The 25,861-nt window shown below is 33.1% G+C and overlaps 9 protein-coding genes and 1 pseudogene across 10 annotated transcripts, besides 9 other annotated features; 4 read left to right on the forward strand and 6 right to left on the reverse strand.

Moving 5' to 3' along the window:
- Positions 1-332: 332 nt before the first annotated feature.
- Positions 333-737, reverse strand: TVAGG3_0215030 (uncharacterized protein; the record flags this gene model as incomplete). The annotated part of the gene is made up of 1 exon (XM_001294802.2): positions 333-737. The coding sequence occupies one exon, from the start codon at positions 735-737 to the stop codon at positions 333-335; it is 405 nt and encodes a 134-aa protein (XP_001294803.2).
- A 647-nt stretch (positions 738-1,384) lies between these two features.
- Positions 1,385-4,056: a mobile genetic element.
- Positions 2,996-3,273, reverse strand: TVAGG3_0215050 (annotated as a pseudogene). Its single transcript has one exon. A coding segment is annotated over exon 1 (278 nt).
- A 66-nt stretch (positions 4,057-4,122) lies between the features above and the next one.
- Positions 4,123-5,542, reverse strand: TVAGG3_0215060 (protein of unknown function, DUF4106 family; the record flags this gene model as incomplete). Its single annotated transcript, XM_051226777.1, has 1 exon — positions 4,123-5,542. A coding segment is annotated over one exon (1,420 nt), but the record flags the coding sequence as incomplete, so codon positions are not given.
- Positions 5,543-5,723: 181 nt separating this feature from the next.
- On the reverse strand, positions 5,724-6,389 carry TVAGG3_0215070 (protein of unknown function, DUF4106 family; the record flags this gene model as incomplete). Its single annotated transcript, XM_051226778.1, has 1 exon — positions 5,724-6,389. The coding sequence occupies one exon, from the start codon at positions 6,387-6,389 to the stop codon at positions 5,724-5,726; it is 666 nt and encodes a 221-aa protein (XP_051111764.1).
- A 643-nt stretch (positions 6,390-7,032) lies between these two features.
- Positions 7,033-7,763, forward strand: TVAGG3_0215080 (uncharacterized protein; the record flags this gene model as incomplete). The annotated part of the gene is made up of 1 exon (XM_001290425.2): positions 7,035-7,763. A coding segment is annotated over one exon (729 nt), but the record flags the coding sequence as incomplete, so codon positions are not given.
- A 3,078-nt stretch (positions 7,764-10,841) lies between these two features.
- Positions 10,842-12,601: a mobile genetic element.
- A 121-nt stretch (positions 12,602-12,722) lies between these two features.
- Positions 12,723-13,371: a mobile genetic element.
- A 1,861-nt stretch (positions 13,372-15,232) lies between these two features.
- TVAGG3_0215110 (RNA polymerase II transcription regulator recruiting protein) lies at positions 15,233-15,809 on the forward strand (the record flags this gene model as incomplete). Its single annotated transcript, XM_001295671.1, has 1 exon — positions 15,233-15,763. The coding sequence occupies one exon, from the start codon at positions 15,233-15,235 to the stop codon at positions 15,761-15,763; it is 531 nt and encodes a 176-aa protein (XP_001295672.1).
- A 434-nt stretch (positions 15,810-16,243) lies between these two features.
- Positions 16,244-16,280: a mobile genetic element.
- Positions 16,244-16,280: a terminal%2Cinverted (terminal inverted repeat of Banshee-A3 transposon ID:TVAGG3_0215120).
- A 1,178-nt stretch (positions 16,281-17,458) lies between these two features.
- Positions 17,459-17,495: a mobile genetic element.
- Positions 17,459-17,495: a terminal%2Cinverted (terminal inverted repeat of Banshee-A3 transposon ID:TVAGG3_0215130).
- Positions 17,496-20,830: 3,335 nt separating this feature from the next.
- Positions 20,831-21,287: a terminal%2Cinverted (terminal inverted repeat of Maverick-1A transposon ID:TVAGG3_0215140).
- Positions 20,831-25,861: part of a mobile genetic element that runs on past the window's edge.
- On the reverse strand, positions 22,332-22,930 carry TVAGG3_0215150 (uncharacterized protein; the record flags this gene model as incomplete). The annotated part of the gene is made up of 1 exon (XM_051226779.1): positions 22,332-22,930. A coding segment is annotated over one exon (599 nt), but the record flags the coding sequence as incomplete, so codon positions are not given.
- TVAGG3_0215160 (protein of unknown function, DUF4106 family) lies at positions 22,980-23,834 on the forward strand (the record flags this gene model as incomplete). Its single annotated transcript, XM_051226780.1, has 1 exon — positions 22,980-23,834. The coding sequence occupies one exon, from the start codon at positions 22,980-22,982 to the stop codon at positions 23,832-23,834; it is 855 nt and encodes a 284-aa protein (XP_051111766.1).
- On the forward strand, positions 24,258-24,836 carry TVAGG3_0215170 (uncharacterized protein; the record flags this gene model as incomplete). The annotated part of the gene is made up of 1 exon (XM_051226781.1): positions 24,258-24,836. A coding segment is annotated over one exon (579 nt), but the record flags the coding sequence as incomplete, so codon positions are not given.
- Positions 25,127-25,690, reverse strand: TVAGG3_0215180 (uncharacterized protein; the record flags this gene model as incomplete). Its single annotated transcript, XM_051226782.1, has 1 exon — positions 25,127-25,690. The coding sequence occupies one exon, from the start codon at positions 25,688-25,690 to the stop codon at positions 25,127-25,129; it is 564 nt and encodes a 187-aa protein (XP_051111768.1).

Here is a 25,861-nt window from a genome sequence, read left to right on the forward strand (position 1 = left end):
ATTTTCGAGGTTTTGGAGGGTGTGAGTACTATTATATGTAATAGTATCTCACACCCTCCAATTCATCCTATGGCGTCGAGAAAATTTTGGTGAAATGTCGTCGCATTTCACCAAAATTTCTCGGCGCCATATAGAGAACTAGAGTCTGCGAGGTACTGATTCTATCTATGTACCTCGCAGACCCTAGTTCTCAGCCAAAATGGCTAAAAATTGCTCGCAATTGTTTGCCATGAAAACTGTCACTTTTTGAGGAGATTTGACATTCTGTCAAATCTCCTTTTTTCGTATATAAGAATAGTAAAATGAAATTTTTATTCGAATTTTTTTTCGAATTAGTTAGTCAATTTGCGGTTGAGTTTCAACCATTCTTGGAGAACTGCTTCCATCTGGGTGATGTTTTGGTTTTTCTGGGCTTCGGAAGCTTTTTTGGCAATTTCGTCCATTTCTGGGGCAATTTCGTCCAATTTGTTTTCGAGGACTTCAATGAGAATTTGTTTTTTCTCTGCTTTGCTTTCGTATTTCAGCGCCTCGGCTGTTGTTTTGGCTTCCTGGGCTTTCTTATGGTAGTCTTGAAGCCTGGATAATTCAATTCGGATTTGTTTGTTCAATTTCCGAATTGTATTGGGGTTTCTCTGATGGCTCCAACTCTGTACCCATTCATTAACCAGAGCCCTCATTTCCTCATATGGAGTGAGGAAAATTTCAATTTCCTGGGCGGCGGATTGCTGTGCTTGCATTTCGAATGTCTGCAACAGAACTTAAGTCTCTGTTAACTTCAGGATATGTTGGTTCTTTTACAGGAACAATTGTTATACCATCTTCGTCTTCGTATGGTTTCCCCACTTCAACATCTCTGTCTTTGACATTGACAATGACACTTTGACTGTTGGTTTGTGTCGGTGAATTTAACTTCACATCTGCCACTGCCATTAAACCTTTTGAAACACTCACGCTTCTATTTTTCGGAAATGATATTTTACTTCGAATAAAAATATGGACGCATTTGAGTATCTCTTCGAATTGAAGCAAAACAAGGTTAATACTCACAAACAATACAAGTTCATTGACAGAATAGTTCTTTATACAAACAATGGTAAATGTTATAGAATAGCAATATTTGCTGAACCAAAATATTTTCATAAAGCAAAGAAAGTTGGTATAACTGAAATGGTGAAAGTTCTTGAAGCAGACAAAAATATAACTTCAAAACTTACAGATATTTCTAAAGGTAAGTTTATCTTACAATATTATGTCAAAACTGGCGTACTGTCAATATTTGACGGAGAAAACAATATATTTGGCAGCTAAATATGTTGGACCCAAAAGTCAGTTCAAGAACAACTTACTGACCTGCTGCCAAAATCTGCTCGATGGAAGCTGTCGTTATGCCAATCTGAGGAGCCCCAGCAGGTTTCATCGAACGAATCTTCAAAAGAGCATCTTCCGTGAAAAGTGCTATTGGTTTTGTAAACTTCTTTGCTCTCAATTCATCTGGATCGTCTCTGTCACCAGTATATTGTATTTGTACTGTACCAACAGTTGAAATACCACCCATAAAGTCTTCTGAGTCAGCAAATGGAATGCCAAGCCAAAAGTTTGACTTATCTCCGTTTGTATACTGGGTTGTTGGAACTCCTAAATGGTTATATAGTCTTACATATGGCATAATAGAAGTTTGCATCTCAGGGTTAATAGTTGTTGTGAAGTTGTTGTTAAAGTTCATAGCATCTAATGTCAAGTTGTATGACCTCATATCCTCAACTGTAGAATATTCTTCTCTTTGATAATATTTGCCATCTATGTTTATATGATATTTAATACCAGGGTTGTAGAAACAAGAATAGTCATTTATAGTTCGTCTGAACAGTACAAACATAGTATCTGCATGTTTCATTGCAGTTGTTAAAGCAATATCTGTTCTTGCACCTGCGGCTCCTGGATTTTGGTTTCCAACTTCACCTGCAAAGTCTTTGACAGATATTTGGTGTATAGGGAACATAAGTGGAACTGCAATATATTTGGCAGCTAAAGCATTTGAAATATCTGGGTCCAACATATAGACTGCAAGTCTGCTTTCTATTCTCTTGCATTCAAACTGTTCGCATGTAAACTTAATAGGAACCCAAGCAGTATTGTTGTCTGCTGTTCCTGAGAAGTAGTAGTTTACTTCAGTGTTGAGGTTTGAGAAACCAAAGTCTAAGTCAACTTTCTCTTTGCACCATTTTCCAAATGGTATGCTGGCAGCTCCACCAGCTGTATCTGTAAGAGTGAATGGGTCTTGTGTTGGTGCAATGACTAAGTTATTTTTGCTTGGAGTAAGTTCGATAGAAATTTTTCCTGCCCAGTTTGGCAAGTATCTTAAAAACCTGAAGATGAGGAAAGATGACAAAGGAACTCTAAGTTTCAGTTTTACTTTAGTGGCAGCAGTTCCATCTGAACCAGAAAGGTTAACATAAACTCCTGGAACGTTAGGGTCAAGTCTTCTTATTTTCTCAATAGTTGCATACTGGTCTGTTTGTTCTCTAGCTTGTGGTTGTACTGAGTTTCTTAAAGCGAACCATTCATAGTTTGCCCATGTTACTGTTTGAACTAAGTCAGAGTTAGAATATATCTTATATCCCATAAAAACTTCTGGAGCATATTGGTATCCGACATAGAAAATACCATTGCAACCTTTCTTACTCTCAGTCAGCAGAAGGTTTTATTTCAATGTCTTGTTCCACGTATAAGAATGAGTTGTCAATAGAAATAATGTGAAACCTGTCGCAAGCAATATCTACTGTTGTTGAAGAACCTTCTCCAAACTCACCTACGTTTCCATAAGAAACAGCAGTTGTATATTCGTAAGTTCCAGGAACTATTTCTGACCTTCTAATGGCATTGTCGCATTCGTTATACCATTCGGAAACATTTCCGTTCATGGCATCCAATACTGTTGGCGTTATATTCTGAGCGGCGTACATTTCATATGGGTAAAAATATAGAATGGTTGGATTTATATGTCATAATAGAACCCACTCGGACCAAGCTTTACTTTCTTCCTGACTGAGTTTTTAACTGAATCTTTAACTCTTTTTTTCCTTCATTGCCACTACTTTCACTAGATGAAGTTACTTCTTCACTACTTTCACTTTGTTCTACTCTTCTCTTCTTCTTTGGTGTCGCTTTTGGTAACTTGCCCTCTGCTTCAAGTTGTAGCAACTTTGCCTCATGTTCACCTAGTATGTTGTAAATTTCCCATGTCCTTTTTGCCTTTGGGCTCTGGTCGCCCATTTCAGGTAACCTATATCCTAGAAAGATTTTGTCATAGTTTTGTATTTGAGTCTTCCGCTTATTGTTTGCATGACTCTTTCCTGAGTTTCCCGGTTCAAGCTCTTCAAATATAGCTTGTCCATATGGAATAAGCTCGTTTCCAAATATATGTTTTTGTAGCCATTCTGGTTTTCTTTCCATGTAACCAATAATATCTTTTGTGAATGGGAAAGCTTTTACCCAACGTTTCAGTCTTGCGTCATTTATTTCTGTAGTTGGTTTTATTTTGTCATGGAACATGTTTTTCAATACTAACATTTCATTTGGTACTGTCTATTTGAGTTTTCTTAATATTCATCCCTTCTCAGTTCATTGTCTGCAAAGTAAGTTTTTTATGACATTTTGCAAACTTTCGTTTGCAAGGTCATGTATCAATAGGTTCTCTTCCTTCTCTCTCCTAACTTTCTTTCTAAACTCTTCACCAAATATACCATTTCTATGGTTCTGTGTAGTTCTTTGAGATAAATGTTCTAGAACGTCAGGTGTTATATTTCCCTCAGCCATGTTCATTTCATACCGGTCCAAAATATCTGCATCTTTCATATCTTTCAATGGCATTAAAGCCGCGCTGAAAATACCAGCTATATCTGGTTCACCATTCAATTCCATTGCGTCTACAACTTCTTGGAATTGAAGTTGTAAGTTTATGAACCACCTATCCGGATTAGCTTTATGACCCCATCTCATTGTAGTTCCATAGTCTGCAGAAACAAAAGTAGGTTTGTTTCCATATTGGTTAGGTTCTGAATGAACTTTAAACAATGTTTCATTTCTATATGTTTTGTTGAAATTTAACCTTTTATTTTTCACCGAGTTCAGCCAAAGATTGAACGTTATATGGTCGTAAGTAAAAAGGATTATTGTATTTGCGTACATTTTCTTTCAGTACTTCCATTCTATGCTGAATATTTTCATCTGATGTTGGAGTCTTTTGTATGTTGGTGAACATTTTTCGATATCCTTCTACTATGTCAGCCGAATTTTTCTTAGACTCTTGGAAAGATTCCATATTCTCCTCATACTCTTGTTGAGGGTCAAGATTTTTCGGCTGTTCCAAATCTTCATCTAGTTCTGTGAAGTTAGTTTCCAAAGGAGGGACTTGTTCGTTTCCTTCAGGCTCTTCTAGCTGTTGTTGCTGAACTATTTCTTCCATGTCTGGTTGTATCTGAACTTCTTCCTGTGGAGTTTCTTGTACCTCATCTGCTGGCATTTCATATATTCCGAGACCGTTTTTAACAAATTCCCTATCTAAGTCATCCGGACTCATAAACCTTTCTTCTTTCGTTCCGTCTCTATTTTTTACGCGTTTCATGAAGAGAGTTGAATTATCATTTAGCTCTGACATCCAATATCTCGGAGTAAATTCATCCATGTCATTTGGATGATATGCTATTAAATCATATCCCCTAGCGAGCTTGTATTTTCCAGGTTTGAGATTATATCCGATTTGATGCTGAACCATAAAGCTAAATAGGTTCGGGTCAGTATTTCCTTCCTTGAACTTTCTAATAGCTTCTTTATATCTGTCACTAAAGTCAAGAGTATCTGGGTAACCATAATCTTCCTTAAGCATTTTTAAGAATTCTTGGTTTCCTCTACTTCTTTTATGTCCTTGCTCTGTTTGTGGTTGTTGTTGTGCAGGGTTTTGAACTTTTGGTTGCTGTGCTGGTTGTGGAGGTGGTTGTTGTGCTGGTTTTGGTTGTGGTGCAGGTGCTGGATTTTGAACTGTTGGTTGTTGTGCAGGGTTTTGAACTGTTGGTTTTGGTTGTTGTTGTGGTGCTGGATTTTGAACTGTTGGTTGTTGTGTTGGTTTTGGTGCATGCCTGTGTCTGTGTCCATGTGACGATGTAAATGTTTTAGGTAGTCCTGGTGCAGGTGCTTCTCTTGGAGGGTTTGGTGGTATATAAGTTCCACCAGCTGGCACATATGTTCCATCTGCAGCATAATGTCCTACCTGACTTTTCATTCTTAAGAAAGCATTTACTAGGTCTGTTTTGGTCTGTTGTAACTCTTTTTCTTGACTTTCCACGACAGCTGCTCTAACGGCGTCATAGGCACTTTGAACTGCCTGTCTCGTTGCTGCATCTGTTATTTTCGTCATATTTTGTGCTACTTCTCTTAACTCTTTGTCGAAACCTTCAGACTTCAGTTTCTTTCCAGATGAGAAGTCGTTCACTAGTTTCACCTTACTATGAAGAGCTTCGAAGGCATTCTTAAAGTCAGCATTCATTAAAGCTTCATTTGAACTGTCTTCATCCGCTTGTATTTTTGTCCTTATTGACCCTATAAGTTGGGCTGCTTTAGCGTTGGCTTGGGCATCTAACCAGTCATTATTAGCTTTTATAATATCTGCACTTTTCATTGCCTTTTGCATGGCTGCGTCGTTATTTTTTCTTTCTTGTGCTAAGTTTTCATACTGTACGGTTTGGTTTTGCAACTGTAAAAGTTTTTTTTGCCTTTACATTTGCTTCAACTTCTTTTTTATACTTATCGCTATCCATATATGTCTTCATGGCTTTTTGTTTTATCTCTTCATCTTTCAGTACTTTATATTGAGTAGTATGGTTTTTCAAATTTATAACATCTTGTTCCGTTTTTGCTACTTCTGCTGCTTTTTCTGACACTTTTTTCGCATATTCCTCTGTACTTAGTTCTTTCAGTTGTTCTTCTTTCTTCTTTTTCTCTATGTTTAACTCATTGAGTTTCTTTGTGTGTCTGTCAAACTCTTGTTTCTTTTCATTTTCATTTATTTGTTTCTGTATGTCTATGGTTGACTTTTTGACATCTGTTATTTGATTTTTGAGTGAACTCAAATTCATTTGACTTTGAGGGTTATAAGCTGTTCCGTCTGCAGCTCCACCATAGCCTGCCATTTTCGCTAAAAGTGCCGCTCTTAAACCTCCACTCTGTGTACCAATAACTCGGTTTAAAAGCATAGGGTTGCTTGACATTTGTTGCAACACAGTGGGGTCATTCATCCTTTGTTGTTGCAATTGTTGTTGTGGTGTCAGTTTTACTATTGGATGTTTCAATGCTCCCTTCCTCTTACGTATATTCTTACGTAGCTTACGTGGCATTTTAAGTGAAGTTAAAAAGCGGTTTTTGACAGATGTTTATATGACACTTTTTGTTCAGCACAAAAAAACTACTCGGTCAAAGTGTTGTCAGTTTTGTAAAATAACCGTCCTATCTCATTTTATAAGGGGGAAAAGGCTTCTCAAAGTATACTTCCTTGGAACGCCTGTAACTTTTCCTGTAGCGACTATAGACCCTTACTTGTCCGGACAAAGTTATACTATTTTGAGTGCTCTACAAAAAAGTCAACGGCGACGACTCTCAAAAACCGTTGTGTAAAAAGTTTTACCGTTGGACAAAAAAGTATATATAGAAAACAAAAAATGTTTATAGTTCATTCAATATTTGAGATAAACCGTTTTTCCAACGGTAACTATTAAATAAAATAAAAAAATAGAGGGTGTTACCGTTGACGAAAACGGTTCATCTCAAATATTTAAATATCTGTCTTTTTGGTCAGTTCATTTTTATCTAATGGAAGCCAACGCTGTTAACCACAATTCAAACATTAACAATTCTCAACCGCTAACCAAAGCCAAAGCCCCACAACCTCCAAGAACCGGCACAGCGGTTAGAATAACCACCAAAAAGTCTAACAGCGAATTAAGAGAAATTCTTCAACAAATTTGCTCTAAAATCTCAAAGACGCCGAAGAAAACACACAACCAGACGCTACATACAATACTCAGTTCTGTGAAGTTCTGAACAAAGCAATTACTAGTTCAATTGAACTTACTAAGACAATTCCAAGTCCAATTGAGCTTAGCGATGTCTTAGTTCAGTATTTTCCAACATTTACTAAGCTTATAATGTTGAGAACTTTATACCAAGTTCGTCAAAATCTTCCTCGTTACATCCAACGGTCATTCGACAAGAGAATTGCCGAATTCCAAGTCTTTAGTTACGGATATGACGAAGATGAATACGTTGACGAGTTCGGAGACAACTGTACAAAATGGTTTGAATGTTATACGACAACACAATTTGAATTCGACTTTCGCGAATTCAACGCAGCAACCATTCATATCATTGCTCTTTACCTTTTCGAACAACAACAAGACCTCGCAGATGGAGATGTTGTTACTGTCGTCATGAAAACTCCTGAACAATTCGGAAAAAAGAAGTCTCTAATTGCCAAATTCGTTCCAGGACATCAGCTTTTCCAACGCACAGAAGTCTTCTGTATTCCTGGAACTAAGTTCTTTGTCAGGAGCGAACTCAAAGAAAGATATAATGTGTCATTCAATTACACATTATATAATGTTTTCGACCCAGAAGAAGGCTTCTTCCCAGAAGCAATGGAGGAGGAAGAAGAGGAGGAGGAAATACAAGACTCTATTCAAGAAGAGTCCTCCGAATTCACACCAGAAGACTAACAATTTTCCGAATAAAAACTTCATTTATACTAAACATCTTCGGGGGTAGAGGGCACAAAGTGCCTGGAACCCCCACACACCTGACCTTTAGGGCTAATGAAGGTTTTTACAACGTAGATAGATAGACAAATGTATATGTCATCATTCCTATGAGTATGGTAGATTTCTATAAAAAGTGAGTGCAATATCACATTGCATTTCGAAACATGAGAGAAATAGGCATATATATACGTTATTACATATATATCTATATGCTATTCTATATTATTACAATGTTAAAATAAGAAAAGCTCTAAGAGTCTCATTTGAAATATAATCTATGTTATTTTTATATAAGAATTATCAATGAGAATGTAAATTATATTTGATTAGACGATAAATGATGAATAGACTTAATTATTTATGATTAGACATGTGTGAATAGAAAAATTTGTTAACATTTATGAAGATAATGTGTTTTGATTGAGATTACATTTGTGCTTAGTGTGATATTGCTATTATATTGGATTTATATGTGTAAATTAGGAAAACTCGAACTTTTTCACTTGAATGTGATTCATTGAATTTCAATTCAAGAAAGGAGTTTACAAATGCAGAGTATTGTTCCTTTACCCTGCATTTGTAAACTCCTTTCTTGAGTAGCTTGCACTTTTTCACTTGAATGTGATTCATTGAATTTCAATTCAAGAAAGGAGTTTACAAATACAGAGTATTGTTCCTTTACCCTGCATTGTAAACTCCTTTCTCGAATAGCTTGCACTTTTTCACTTGAATGTGATTCATTGAATTTCAATTCAAGAAAGGAGTTTACAAATGCAGAGTATTGTTCCTTTACCCTGCATTTGTAAACTCCTTTCTCGAATAGCTTGCACTTTTTCACTTGAATGTGATTCATTGAATTTCAATTCAAGAAAGGAGTTTACAAATACAGAGTATTGTTCCTTTACCCTGCATTTGTAAACTCCTTTCTTGAATATCTTCATTTCTTTTAATTATAAATATCACATTCTGTATAAAACTCCTCAAATATCATCAATTTCCCATTTCAATAATAAATAACCATTTTCTATATTTCTTAAATTTCTCTAATCCTTAATTTTCTTATCAAATTTGTTATTTTTTCAATAATTTTTAAAATTTTCTAATATTTTTTGGAAATTTTTATTTAATTTTGTGAGAAATTTATTCAATTCTTATTATATAATAATATTATTCAAAAATATTGTTGTAATTTTTCAATGATTACGATAATTTTTAATTCAATTTTTAATCGAATGTTTTGATGGGACAGCTTACTGAGCATTGGCTCATCCCATCAAAACATTCCATTCAAAACTCTGGCCTTCATCGAGGCCAGAGCTCACAATTCATCTCCTCAGAGCCAAGTTCCTCGACGGTCGTCCTCATTAGGCACGATCCGAGAGGAACTTGGCTCTTCATTAAAATCACAAGCTCTGGCCATTGCTAAGGCCAGAGCTTCGCAAACCATCCTCGGGGCCGGTTTCCTCAAAGCCCGCCCTGATTCAGGGCGGCCGGAGAGGAATCCAGCTCCGAGAGAGTGCCCATACGAAGCTCTGGCCTTAGCAGTGGCCAGAGCTTTCAAAAACAATCCTCAGGGCCGAGTTTTGCGATGATCGTCGATCATGTCGACGGTCTCGCAAGAACTCGGCCCTGAAAGACATACAGATACAGGCTCTGGCCCCAGCAAAGGCCAGGGCTTCGTTTTAAATACCCAGGGCCGGCTTTCTCAAATGCAGCCCTTATCCCGGGCGGCAGGAGCGGAATCCGGCCTTGGGAATCCTACAATACCAAGCTCTGGCTCCTACTGAGGCCAGAGCCTGCAAAATTCATCCTCAGGGCCGAGTTTTGCGATGATCATCCACATGATAGACATTCTCGCAGAAACTCGGCCCTGAAAGACGTAATATCACAGTCTCTGGCCTCAGTAGAGGCCAGAGCCTCGCTTACATTACTCAGGGCCGGCTTTCTCAAATGCCGTCCTGATCTATGGCGGCAGGAGAGAAATCCGGCCCTGGGAAGCATGAAATACGAAGATCTGGCCTTATAAGAGGCCAGAATCTGCAAATACTCCCTTCTCTACAGATTATGATCCAATGTAACACAGAAAGCCTAGAAGGAAGCCCTTTCTCAAGGTTAAGACTTCCTTCCTGGCTTTCTGATACTGGATGGAGTGGGGTTTGGCTTCCATTGCAACTCCTTCCAGGAAGATCAAATGATTACACAAAAGTCATGGCAATTGTATTCTAACACTATAAATACAATTGCCATGGCCTACAATTGCGAGTGCCTGCTGCTTCAGCAGAGATTTGCAGCAGACACTCGCAATGTTAACCAAAATTCGTCTGAAAGTTAGAAGATGGGCTTTTTCTCAAGGTCAAAGTCCATTTCCTAACCTTCTTATATTAAAATGAGCATTTTGACAGATTATTATTTTTTATCCCGGCATCATCAGCTTGTCATTCTAAGCTTATCATTTTCAGCTTATACTTATAAATTCTAAAACAGTGATTATTGAATTCACGAAATAGAACACCACATTAAGAAATATTATTTACTAACTTTTTCAATAATTAAAAAATATCAATGATACTTAAGTGTCATCACATACAACACATTATTATGATCATCATAATATATATTATAGAATATTGCATAATAATCCAAATTCAATTTCAATATTAAAATGTACTATCCATTATCTCTTAACATCATAACATACTCAACGAGTACTGATCATATGCTATTGATCAAGCCTTTAAAACAAACTACATATATGATTGCTTTAAATTGACCAAAAGATTGAATACTTGCTTTAAATTGACCGTTCAATTTAAAGTTCGTCCCTTTAAAAAAAAATCATGATGGGATAAATTCAATTTTTTTATGCCAAAAAGTATAAAAATAGAACATAATGAAATAGGTGATGATCCAAGTATATATTAAAACAGATAGCGTTTTTATTTGCCTTCAAAATTGAGACGGATTGCGCCCGTTGGAATACATTAAATAAGATGTGCTATTAATTGTATAATTACTTCTGTGAATAATTAAAGAATTGGGGAGAAGCTTCCTAAACTTTTTAATCCCATAAATATGGTCATTATCTGGAATAAAGAGTTAAGCGTCATATGTCACTTTTTGTACTAAGGAAACATCGACTTTATGCGTTATGACTTTTCGATGAGGAAACAAGTGTTCACGTATTATAAACTTCCTTATTCCAATAAACCGACCCTAAACATAATTAATTCTAAGCATGATAATGGTCTCTTTTCTATGATAACCAAATCAATTTGGTTATCATAGTAAAGCACCAAAAACTGGAATAGGAATAACCGCACTTAAACAGGAATAGGCAGTGTGGAAACTAGAGAAGACTCAACTGATTTTTTAAGCAACTCTTCTTGCCGATTCAAATCTGCTTTGCTAATCATTGTATATTACTATATTCTGATTAGGATACTTTAACGCTTGATGCATGCACATCATTCTTTCAGCTGATTTCTAAAATACAATCTTCTATTAACTTTGAAATTTCTTCAAAAGTTATAGTAATTCCATAGTTCATTCGTAAAATGTTATTAAATAGCTCTGACTATTCCTTTGCACGCAAAATGAGGTAGTATTTTTTGAATTTTTTACTCAAAATAAAACAAAATCTACTCAATTTTATACCACTAAAGCCTATATTGACACACACATATATAAATCTCTATTGTTATAAGATAAATTTGAAAAAATAAATTTTTTTCCTAAAATGTAAAATTATACTTGTATTCAAAGAAAGTAGATCGTTTATAAGGAAGGTATTATATATTTGGGGAGAAAATCCCTTACAATATACAAAAATATGAAAGAATATTCAATCATCAGGAAAGAGCTTAGTACTAACCATTTGTGAGACGTTCATATAATATCTTTTTCCTTTTTGGGGTTTTTAATCGGATTATCCATTTCCCTGCATTGACTTTAATTCATTCTTGATGATCTGAGTATACATGATCATTATCGAACGTTTGCCATACTCTTCCACAGTTAATGATTGCTGAAAAATGAATAGTACTGAATAACAGCTGGAATTTCATAAGTATTTTGCGTATTTATACTGATTTAAACATGAAATACTCATACAAAATGCAAAGTTTTTAAAAACAATCAATAAAAGATTTTAAATTAGATAAAATATCATATGTCACTTCTTTTTTCATCTGGATAATAAAATTGATAAATTTTTTTCTAATTAAAGATAAAGATGCATTTATAGTAGTAGAAAATTAATTTCTAGACTAAAGCTTGTTTATTGTCACCGTTTTAAGTCTAAATTTATAGGAAATGGTTATTTTATTATGCATTAAAAGTTCTTCTATAAAATTAACATTAAAATCATCTTTCGCCTAAGAGTAATAACAAGGTTATGCAAATTTTATTGAAAATAGTACGAGAATTTTGTTTGAAAATATAATATGGTTAAAAATAGGGAATGGATGTATGAATGTTCCATATTTATTTTATCCGAGTTGCTTCATGATTCCATATTGCCGATTCCTATTCCAGTTTTTGGTGCTTTACTATGATAACCAAATTGATTTGGTTATCATAGAAAAGAGACCATTATCATGCTTAGAATTAATTATGTTTAGGGTCGGTTTATTGGAATAAGGAAGTTTATAATACGTGAACACTTGTTTCCTCATCGAAAAGTCATAACGCATAAAGTCGATGTTTCCTTAGTACAAAAAGTGACATATGACGCTTAACTCTTTATTCCAGATAATGACCATATTTATGGGATTAAAAAGTTTAGGAAGCTTCTCCCCATTAAAAAATTGAAATCATTGAAAAAAAAGATGCCACTTCTGGCTAATTATAAGTATTCTGTCACATTAAGCAATATTGATACTTTGAATTTGTCGCTAATTCAAAACATTTTTTGTTAAGGGTGCACACGAGAGGATCATGTAAACTTCAGAATTTAGAACCTTATTTTAGGCATTATCTTGGCTACCTATTTAGGCTCGAAAAGCAAAAAATATCAAAAAATACAACTTGAGTCCATTATGACCCTTTCATGGAGGTAGTTTTTATCCGCTAGTATTTTCCCTTTGAATCTCTTTACAATTCGAAATCAAATTCAAACCTCAGTAGAAGAAAGGAAGAATCGACTTACTACGGTTGTAATACGAATAAATACATATATTTAATTATTTTTATTTACATAATAATTGTTTGAAGCTCATATTCCGTCAAATTTTTAAATAAAAACATTAAAATGTTGAAAATGTTCATATATTTTAATAGGGTTTTGGCACTTTATTGAGGAATTACTACATACATAGTCGAACTGAACTTGATATTTTGAAATTTAAATTATTTATCAAAATTAAAATTTAACTTGAAATTTATAATTATTTAGTCATATTTTGCATAATTCTAAGTAGATTTTGTAAAAAATCAAGAAAGAAAAATTTTAACGTGCTTTATTTTTTCTTTTTTATAATAATACATATTATTATATAATTAACATATTCATAATGTTTCACCCTTTCAAAAATATAATCCTCCTCTCAAATAAACGTACATACGGGTGGCCTCTTTTTTCAAAAAATTAAAATTTGAAATTTTAGGCTCAAATATTAGAGATTTTTTCAACCTTCAACGATATATGTAAGGGTTTCGTTTTGCTAAAATTGTCACTTTTATAGCATATTTGTTTTTGGATGTTTTGCGAAACCAAAAAAAAAACTATGATATACAATGTGTGTGTAAAGAAAATACTTTATTTACTAGTTAAAAAATCATTTGGTATTGATCAAGTTATTTTTTCTGGATAAGATATTATATGGATAATTGGATAGAAAATACAATTATATAATCTTGTACCTGGTTTAATTAAGCTAATTGTCATCAGAAACTTGTAATTTTTATGAATTTCAAATTTTCTTTTCATTACTGCTTTTCTTAATAGGTCAAGTTCTTATTTACGTTATAAAGTATGATATTTACAAATATCAAGTTATCGTGTTTTTTGAGAAATTATGAGAAACAAACAAAAATGAAAAAGATAGGAATAGCAATGAATAGTGATGTGGGTATAGAAAATGTAAGAGATATGAATGCAAAGCAATCAGTATTTAGGACATTGACCATAGATTTCGAAAAAAAATGCTGCATATTGAGCGAAAACTATGATTATATTATAAGGTTGTCATTTAAAGCATAATGAAACTATTCCCTTTTCATTTTAATCGAATAAGATAGTAAAGATTTTTGAATTAGCTAGAAACTGATGAGATGTTTTCACAAATCAGATTTTTAATCTCTATAATGCATAATTCACTCAATATCTCAATTTTGATATTGCGAGATATTTTTGCTATCGGTTTCGCAATTTTGACACAATAGCAAGAGGGTTCTATAAGCATTATTATCAACGTAGAATCTGAATATCATATCAGAAAATGTCGCAAATCTGACATTTACCCGACCAAATAGCAAAAATAATTGAATACTTTTCGCAAAAACTTTAAAAATCGATAAAAATATGAAATATAGATATTAAAGAGACTTTTTATATAATATTCATAAAGATTTTCCAAAAATATGATACCGCAAAATTAAAAAAGTGACGTCTTGAGTGGAGTCAAAGATCGAAATTGCTAGCTAAATGTTTTTTTAGCGAAATTGCGTATTATACGTTTTTTTTCGCAAAACGAAACCCTTAATATATGTTGTCTATATCAGACCTCCTTTCTTTTTGATACTTAACATTGTTCCTAAATCTTAGCCGTTAAGGCTGTTCTGAAAATATTTTTTTTCGAAAAAATTCAAAAAAAATTCTTAAAATTCAAAAATCCCTTAATTCCTGAGAATTTTGGAAAAAGGTTTTTACATGAACATGTGTATATTATATGAAGTATATTGATAAGGTAAAAATCAAATTTTATTGCATATTCATCGAGAAAATAAACTAACGAATCCCTCAAAATTGAGAGGGTAATCCTCCTCCCCTCAAATAAACGTACATAAGGGTGCACCCTTAATATCAAAAAATAAAATTTAAAATATGCATTTAATTGATAGGTCCTTATTGGATCTCCTTTTTCAGAAAATCACTATCAAAAGTAAAAATCGATGATCATATGTTTTTCTTGATTCCGTATTTATTGCTGCTATTTATGTATTTTGAAATGATTATAGTCTCAATTTTTCAAAAGGGGAAATGACATTCGACTATTTATCTATTTTAATGCGTATACCGAAATATGTCAGTTAAAGAAGATTGATTTCTTAACTCTCAAAATAATATAAAGTTATCAATATAATATTGTTCTCAATTTTCTGAGACTTTTTGCGGTTTATTTTGAAAGGACAATTCAAAAATTGGGAACTTAAAAAAATTGAATTCAAAAGTAAAGTTTCTATTTTTGTTAATATTCATTTTTCAAATAATGATTCTTACCAACCTTAGCAAGAGAAGTTTAGGCTCTATTGGAAAGCCACATCCAAAAACACAATTTACATCCAAAGAGGATCAGCAACTGATGTCGCTTGTTCAGATTTACGGAGATAATAATTGGGAAGTTATTGCTCAATTAATGGAAGGCCGTAATGTTAGACAGTGCCGTGAAAGGTACACAAAATACCTCTCTCCAGACATAAATAGAGATCCTTGGAGTCGTGAAGAAGATAATTTGCTGATTGAAAAGCATAATCAATTTGGTCCAAAGTGGGTCAAAATATCCAAATTCTTCAATAAGAGAACAGATGCGGCTATCAAAAATCGATGGAACATTCTTCTTCGTCAGCTTCCTATCAGGCCAGATTCTCCTAGCTCGGAGCCTGAACCAGAACAGCATGAAAACGAATTAGAAATTGCAACACCAGAAATTATTAGCGAGAAGGATCAGCTCTTTTATGTGTTTGAAAGGTTTGCGCAAAATTTTTATATGTGCGAAGAAAATGCTTTTGATTCATGGTGATAACATGTATCCACTATTGTATTCATATAGATTTCTTCATGTTTTGTTCTAATTAAATGTATATTATATTGTTGTAAATTCTAGGAGTATTTTTGGATAAAAAAGAATTGACCACTTCTATATTTCCCATTTGGTTTGAGTATTAATTAAATTTCTATTATACTTGCTATAAATAATAAAAGTTCATTTGTTCTGGAATAAGTTTCAATCATAATAACAATTAATTTAGTCAATGTATGATCATAATATCTAATGTACATAATATCAATCATTTCGATATAACTTTCAAAGCACATCGAAATTTGAAACCTTCATGATTCTACACAAATTAAATTTATTGTTAATACAAAGCATTTATAGCATTATCTCTTTCCAATGATGAATGAAATAGCGGAATCGATACAAAAGATAAACAAAAATTTTGAAAAAAAACTTGAAGTAGGATTGTTTGTATGATTTGGGTGTATTACCGATTTGGACTGTTGTAAACAGAAATTCATCAAAGTGACACCTCAGAAAAGCTAAAATATTGAATTTTTGGAACTTTTGATAGAGCACGTTTTTAAATATTAATTAAAGTAAATGTATATTTTGTAAAGATTCTTTTTAATAAAAAAATAAAATTTTGAAGAAGAACACAAAATCTTCTGAAAAATAATATCACATAAACTCATATTATTTTCTAATATATAACTATTTTATATAAAAATCAAATTCAATGATCTTAAAAGCGAAGGATAAACCTCAAAATTTACGAATATAATGAGTGGGAATATAATGCTTATCTATCATAAAACCATATGAAATATCAATTTTTGCTTTACGCTTAATTTTTGACGACAATTAGCAAAAAATGTTAAATGTTAACACTCAGTCCATTTGAATATGAAAAATAAAATTGACTTTGATTAAATGTTTTTATTTATCATGCAATTCTTCTTGCGACCAAAGATTTGAATAAAAGTTCAAAAAATAAGATAGCTTAAAAAATAATATACGGTAGTGTTTACTAATAGATGAATAGTATATAAATTCTATTAAAATGGATTTGATCCAAAAAAATATAAAACCAAAAATAATTGTTATAATTTAAATGAAGAAGTAATTTAAAACGATTTTATTTATGATCAAATTTTATATATTTTTTTGGATCAAATCCATTTTAATGGAATTTATATACTATTCATCTATTAGTAAACACTACCGTATATTATTTTTTAAGCTATCTTATTTTTTGAACTTTTATTCAAATCTTTGGTCGCAAGAAGAATTGCATGATAAATAAAAACATTTAATCAAAGTCAATTTTATTTTTCATATTCAAATGGACTGAGTGTTAACATTTAACATTTTTTGCTAATTGTCGTCAAAAATTAAGCGTAAAGCAAAAATTGATATTTCATATGGTTTTATGATAGATAAGCATTATATTCCCACTCATTATATTCGTAAATTTTGAGGTTTATCCTTCGCTTTTAAGATCATTGAATTTGATTTTTATATAAAATAGTTATATATTAGAAAATAATATGAGTTTATGTGATATTATTTTTCAGAAGATTTCATTCTATATGCCTATGAAAAGTACTCTCAAAACTAACTTTTTCCTAATTATAATTAAATCTAGAATATTGTATTATGCTTAGTATTATTTCATTTTTCTCATTCAATTTAGAATTTACAAATGTCAAAAAATTGAGAGCTGTCACTTTTGATGAATTTCTGTTTATTACAGGACAACATCATTAAAAGTATGAGAGTAAATTTTATATGTCATTCAATTGTATAAAATTTTAAGATTTAATGACATTTTTTAACGCGATACGAGCGTAAGTCCATAGAATGTGTTTTGAGGGAAACTATAAAAATCCAAAATAGAGGTAAGTGCGCCATTATTACCTGCGAAGTTACATGGAATAAATCGAAGAGTAAGTACAAGATGATCTTGCATCTTTCCAAGTAAATGAAATTTATTAAAATTAAGATGATAATATTCATTTATAGTATGTGTATGATGTGTTTTCAAAATTTCTTCAAATAAAATGCAATGATAATTTTTGAATAATTTTTTTCTTGTGTATATTTCATTTTTATTAGTGAAAATATCATTACATCAATAAGGAAAGCACAATCCAAATTCATATTAGTTAAATTAATCTACGACCAAAAGCCCGCCAAATTTGAATTAAACCTCCAATTTAAAATTTTCAAGTCTACGGAACCATCCTTGGATCATAGTAATCATTCATTACAAAATGGAATCTTTTGGTATTGTGCGGGCGATACCATAGATTTCTTTTTATTGATAATGCTATTGAACAAGCTCATTCCGTGGATTTTCATTTAGAACTTTGTTTCATGAGTTTCTGGAACAATATAACATCTGAAACCTTTTGTGCGGGCAAAAGAAGGGATGTTTGTTGATTGAAAAATGCTCATTTAAAAGAAGTTCTGAAAAGAAATTTGGAGATGATTTGTGGGTTGTGTAAGGTGTAGGTGTTGTGATATATGTGGAATGGAATGATCCTTACCTCAGTCATAGACTCATCCTTACCTCAGTCATTGACTCATCCTTACCTCAGTCATAGACTCATCCTTACCTCAGTCATAGACTCATCCTTACCTCAGTCATTGACTCATCCTTACCTCAGTCATAGACTCATCCTTACCTCAGTCATAGACTCATCCTTACCTCAGTCATAGACTCATCCTTACCTCAGTCATAGACTCATCCTTACCTCAGTCATAGACTCATCCTTACCTCAGTCATTGACTCATCCTTACCTCAGTCATAGACTCATCCTTACCTCAGTCATAGACTCATCCTTACCTCAGTCATAGACTCATCCTTACCTCAGTCATAGACTCATCCTTACCTCAGTCATAGACTCATCCTTACCTCGGTCATTGACTCATCCTTACCTCAGTCATAGACTCATCCTTACCTCAGTCATAGACTCATCCTTACCTCAGTCATAGACTCATCCTTACCTCAGTCATAGACTCATCCTTACCTCAGTCATAGACTCATCCTTACCTCAGTCATAGACTCATCCTTACCTCAGTCATAGACTCATCCTTACCTCAGTCATAGACTCATCCTTACCTCAGTCATAGACTCATCCTTACCTCAGTCATTGACTCATCCTTACCTCAGTCATAGACTCATCCTTACCTCAGTCATAGACTCATCCTTACCTCAGTCATAGACTCATCCTTACCTCAGTCATAGACTCATCCTTACCTCAGTCATAGACTCATCCTTACCTCAGTCATAGACTCATCCTTACCTCAGTCATAGACTCATCCTAACTCTTGCAATAACATATATTTACTTCAATGTATGTGAAATTTTCTCCCTAACTTATCAAATATCACTCAATTACTCAATTATTCTTTCTTAATTTAACTCCTTACCAGAACTTTACATTTAACTTCAAAATAATTTTATTATATTAAATTTTCAAAACCATATTTTAGTTCAATACTATTATAGATATAACTTTGTCAATAATGAATATTTTCGCGATTTGGCAACGAAATATGAATCTCTGGCCGGTGTAGATTCAGAATCACTGAGTTATCAAAGATTTTATTGGTGGGTATAAATTAATTAATGTAATGCATGAAAAATAGCGTGACTTCACTTTTGACAGTTTACAAATGTAAAGTGTTGCATCCTTAAAAACTTGGAAATATATACATTCATGAATTATCTTGTATATTAATTGAAAATCCATAAAACCCTAACAATATTTTTTCTTAAAAAAACATAAAAATATAAATAAAATAATCGTTAAATAAAAATATTGATATTAGAATTTTATTGGAAAAATAAAAACTTAATATTTTAAAGAAATACTTAAATACTTGAATGTTTTAACTTTTAATTATCATATAGACTCTCAAATTATTGATTGGAAACGGTTTGAGGGTTATCAATTTAAAAAAAATTGTGAGTTTTTTAGATTTTTGGCAATAACGGTTAATTTTTTCTCAAAAAAATTATTTCGAATTTCCGAAATTTTTGACATTTTGGCTGAGAACTATGGTCTGCGAGGTACATAGATAGAATCAGTACCTCGCAGACTAGAGTTCTCTATATGGCGCCGAAAATTTTTGGTGAATGTCGTCGCACTTCACCAAAAATTTTTCGGCGCCATAGGAAGAATTGGAGGGTGTGAGATACTATTACATGCTATAGTGCTCACACCCTCCAACTCCCAATCAAAATCGCATAAAATTTGCTACTTATCTTCAGATTACCTCCCATTATAAAATATATCATTGCTATCTCATCGTACTATACTTCCACCCTATTGTATTTAAAAATATAAAATTTTTTGATAATATATTTTTATATCTTGAATTTTCAAACAATATATTCACAGATAATATAATGGGAAATCTATCTCAACCTAGCCTTAAAGTACCAAACTCCTGCTTGCATTCTCACTCACAAATATTAAACATCCATCTCCAAAAAACTAAATTCTTCACAATTTTTTTAAAATTGAGAACATAAAAAACGTATGCATTCAATAATTTAAGATACTAACAAATATTAAAAACTTCAAAATATCAGATATTAACGTTTTTCAATTAAAAAAAATATCATTTTGCTTTTCAATTCGAACATAAATCTTAAATATTTTTAATTAATATCTGATTTACAGCATTATTATCCATTTATAAATCTGACAAATAAATGACAAAACCATCAGAAATAGCGTCACTTTTTGTCAAAAGTGAAGTCACGCTATTTTTCATGCACAACCAAGGAAGTGAAGTCACCGTCGAAATATGAATCTCTGGCCGGTGTAGATTCAGAATCACTGAGTTATCAAAGATTTTATTGGTGGGTATAAATTAATTAATATGTGAAATAATTATATAATAAGCGACGGAAGTTAGTATACATAACTTGGGTACGGCGGCACTGCGTTCCACCTTACCCAACTTAACCTTAAATATTTACAAAACCATCTGACACATAAATGACTTCACTAATGACTTCACTAACGACTTCACTAATGAAAAATAAACGTTCTCACTAACGTTCCCACTAATGTTCTCATTTACAAAAGTATTGCAGCGCTTCCCATTGCTGTGCTTCACACAATAGTTCATATTCTTCAGTATCGCTGCTGTCACTCCAATCGTCAGAGTCAAAGTCACTGTCAAAATAAATGTTAGTAAGTTTTGACAAAGCTAATGAAACACGCTTACCGTTTGTATCTATTGCTTTTATATATCTCCCATTATGTTTGTTGTCATAAACGCTCAAACTAACTTTACCCTTTCTCCCTCGTATCTGATAGAATGTATTTTCACGAGGAACGAAGAACAAATTCTTGAACTCATGACCGTTGTAGTTTGTTATCTCAATAGTTTTCGTCATTTATATAAAAATAAACTTAAAAATAAAATAAAAAATAAATGATCTCACCACCCTCACACGTATGAAAACATAGCACAAAAATAAATTTAGGTGAAGTGGTGAGATCTCACCTCTTTTTTCACCCTGTTGAATTCATTGCTTTATAACTCTCTTCCTTGGTTTCTTTTTAGTTGCTTTCTTCACGTCTGTCTCCAACTTGACTGTCTTTCTTCTTCGTCCGTAATGATACCAGTTACTTCCACCAGTCAATGGGTCAAATGGTCTTTCGTAAGGGTTTCCATACATTCCATAAGGTCCGTATGGAAGAACTACTAGTGGAGAAGAAACATTTTCTTTAGTTCCATCGACTCTATTTAAATGCATTGTTTTACCTTTCATCTGGTCATTAAAGTCTTTTGCGTGTTTTGCAAACTCATCGTCCTTTCCTAAAGCATTTTCTGACTCAGTCGCAACCAAATTGGATGCTTTATTTATGAGCCCTATTTTATTTAATCTTAACTTCTTTGCAACCCAGCCTCCAATCTTCCCTTTATTTGCATCTAATGTCTTCGAAACCCTTCCTCCACTCATTTTATTTACTGCGTCATAAGCTCCAAGTGCTTTTGCTCCAAATGCTAATGCTTTTGTTCCCATTGCGCCTAAAGCTGCCCAAGCTACCATTTACACCATATTAAAATCATCTCTCTTCAATATTATCTCATAAAAGTTCTCGTTACTGGAGAAAGTCAATGAAACATAAGCGTTCTCACGGGCTTCGCCCTCACCGCTTTGCGGTCTATCTAACTTCTTTCTTATCTCATCTATTCTCAATAAAATATCTGAACAATTGCTAACATCTTCTACAACAGTTATTTCATCATGAATGACCTTCAAGAACAAGCTCATTTAATATGCAATTAAAATCATCTCAATAATGAGTCCATCCTTTCCATCTTTAGGTAGCACAACATCTTTCATTGAAGAAGGTTCGACAAGTCTTATGTTAAACTTACTGACAAAGTTTGTTATACTATAATGCTTCGGTGGCGAATACATGTAGTTTGAAAGACATAATATAGATTCTTCAGCAAATTCACTTATACTGGATTTTATAACAATGTTCTCACGAGACCAAACGCCACCAATTGACAATCTTGTAAGCAATCCTGCTGACCTTCAACTGTAAACGTCGATGGTAACATTCCACGAAGGTCATCTATTGACATCTTTGAGTCACTGAATTTAAATATTTTCTTAAAGCAATCGTCATTATCTAACCATGCAATAGCTTTGAAGTTTTCATTCGAATATACATCTGCTTCATTAAATGTAAAACCTGACTTCTTTGCAGAGATGACTTTAAAATCTATTGAGTTTGTTTCAAAATTATATGCTATGGTAACTTCTGAAGGTAATGGATGCCCTTCCGCAGTCAGTTGTTCTCTCACTACCGTTTGAAGCTTTGTGTTAAAAACTTTCATGTCATCTCCTGTGTCTAGGTTCACATACACAGCAACAGGGAAACTATCTTGCTTCTTTGTTTCATCATTATATCTCAAAACATTAAAGTTCTTCAATAATATTGTTCTTCCTGCTGGAATACTTCGAACCTGTCTGATTTCAATAGCTTTCTCACCTCCTACATACTCTACCCAGTGTCTTGGATATTCATAAGTATACTGACTTTCTTGAATTTTGGTTGGTTTCATCATAACATGTTCATAGTATATCTTTATACTCTTGTCAGTTAGACTCGGTGCTATGTTCTGAATATTTCTGACTTGCATTTTTAATGGAGATAAAATGAAGCATTTAATACATGATGTAGATGAAGACATGAATGAAACTACAGACAAACTTAACTCTTCTCTTATTCTTCCTTTCAGCAAAGATTATGAATTCTGTTCAAATGGTGTGTATTTCTATTGTGGAAAGATGGGTTCAGGTAAGACATTTAATCTCATTCGTCATATACTCATAACAGAACGTTTAGGAAATGACTCATATTATGACCAAATCATTATATCAGCAACTTCAGACTCTATGGACTCAACAGCGAAAACATTTATGTCAAAAGTTCAAGCCTCTGTCGTTAAAGTTCCAGACAGTGAACTCATTGAATTTCTTCAACGTTACATTCGACGTAAGAGGAAATATTATGCCATCGTTGAATTTATACAGTCAGGAATGCAAAAGACTTCTGAGGAGATGGAAAGAATTATTGACAAACACCACTTACGTCAGTACTCAGGAGTTTACGATATGAAACGACTGACAAACTACATTCTGTCAAAACTTTCAAAATACCCCTTCAAAAAATATCCTTCAAACACTCTGCTCGTTTGTGACGACTTCGCCGGAAAAGGTTTAGTGTCAAAACCAGACTCACCATTAGCTAACATCATAACTAAAGTCAGACATTACCATTTAACTGTAGCAATACTTATGCAAACATGGAGGTTTTTAGCTTTAAACATAAAACGTCTCATAACTGACTTCATTATCTTTCAAGGTTTCTCACGCTATGATATTGAACTCATTTGGAAACAGTCAGGTATAACATTACCTTTTGAAGAAATTTGGGAAGCATATAAGTCTCTCATCTCTCCTCGTTCATACCTTGAGATTCATATCATGACTAATACCATTAAAGTCAAAAATATTCCATGGAAACGACCAACATTGTTTTAAAGTTTAACCTTCAATTGACTGATGGTAAACAAATTCCATGCATCTCTGTCGCCATTTCTGTTAATATTTTTGCTGTCATTCATATCATCCACTTCCCCATCCGTTAGCTTTTGAGGATATGCGTTAGAATAGCTGTTCTTAAATGAAGGCTTTTCACCTTTGAGAGCATAAACTCTATAACTTTCTGCATACTTTATGTTTGAACCTCCTGAGCCATCATTGACATAAATTTTTATAGGCTTCCACCCTTTGTTCATGTTCCTGCTTCTTCCCTTAGCTCTTTTGTTCAGTAGTTCTACATCTTTATACACAGCACCTGTCTAAGTGAATTCAACAATATTTTCATTCGTTAGCTTTACATTCAAACCCTTGTCGAGTATATTGTTCATTTCATACATATAAAAGGTTTTTATTCTATATGAAATGAGAAGCAAATCCATCTTAGCTGGTGCCGTTAATGTTCCAATTGAACCAACATCAAATGTTGACTCACGAACGACAAACAATATTGTCATAAAGAACTATAGTTCAGAGTGTTTGAAAGAAAAAGAACCAGAACTGAAATCCGTGAATTTAAACTCAGCTTCAAACGCTAACGCTACATCAGATGTTAAGTTAGAGTATCCACCACTGGACCAAATTCTTTCAAGAGAAGCCAACGACAACCCTTACACAAATGTTCAAACAAATCCTTCAGATAACGTAGACCATTACCTTCTTCAGTTATACCAAACAATTTTACTCAAAGACGATAAGAAGCTTTTGACAAATCTTATAAGCAAGAACCAAATAATTCTAACAAAGGAGGACCTTGAAAATGTTATCTCACGAATAACAGGGAAACAATGTGTCATTGACTATCTCGACCCTGAAATCGAATGCTGTGGTCAAACTCCACTATTCATGAAAATAGGTAACATCCGCATCATTGAAACACCAGGAACTACAGGAGTTGAGTTTAAGTATAAATATTCGAACGAGTATACAAAACTATCTACTTACTATAAGCTTTGTTTGAAATATGTTTTAGTAAATTAAAGCAGTCAGGACCTTCGGTCTTGGCGCTTTGTGCCGTCAGTCAAAAAAATTTCAAGTTAGCAATTTGTAATATCTATCCAAAACTTCTTCAACAGTATCGAACTCATCTTCATAATGCAAACCTAATCTTATTGACTTGGTGCAGTTTTCACTAACACAATATTTTTCTGTTCTCTTGACTGACATAACTAACTCATTTGTTTCATCAAACAGCAACAACCAAAGTTCATGACCTAATACATAACATTCATACTTTATATTTTTAGCTCTGAGTTCTCTTGTAAGCTGTTGCATTTAATATTTTCTAAAAAGTCAACTTCAACAGTCATTCGCACTGGTGCCTTCAGTTCTACAGGCTCTCCTTGAAAGTCAACAAGTCTGAATTGCATGTCTTTCAAATTATGAGGACTAATGCGAACCCATTTACCTAAATGAGTTGCTATGACAGGAACGTTTGGAATGAACATTGAATTGACTGCATAACAGAAAGACTTATATTCTACTGAACCTTTACTATTAACTCCTGAAATACCTGTGACATTAGCTATTTTAGACTCAATGTACAAACAATTACCATAACATACGTATGGAACAGATTTCATCTCAATCGTTTTGTCAACACTTTTCAAAGGAAATGTCATATGGTATGCACCCAAAAGAAGTTGTACTCTATGACTCATTCGTGTTATCTTAAACTCCTTCGCATAACTGAACTTCAAAACTCCTGCAATAAGTTTAACATTCATTAAGTTTTCTTCGTTATCCTTGTTTATTGTAGTATTTATGAGAGCATTTAACACTCCAGCTAATGTTTCCATCTTATATTCTACATTATTGTGAAATCTTATTTCGTGCTTCTTTCCATCTATTTCAAACTCCATGAAATCTGTTTCGTCAGTTATAACGAATGAAGCAATAGTATTAAAGTCAACAACTCTGAAAGCAAGCGCTTCATTCTGAAGACCTAAGTTTGTTTGTAGCTTTACTGT

This window comes from Trichomonas vaginalis, chromosome IV (genome assembly GCF_026262505.1).
Source record: "Trichomonas vaginalis G3 chromosome IV, whole genome shotgun sequence".
NCBI lineage: Eukaryota > Parabasalia > Trichomonadida > Trichomonadidae > Trichomonas > Trichomonas vaginalis.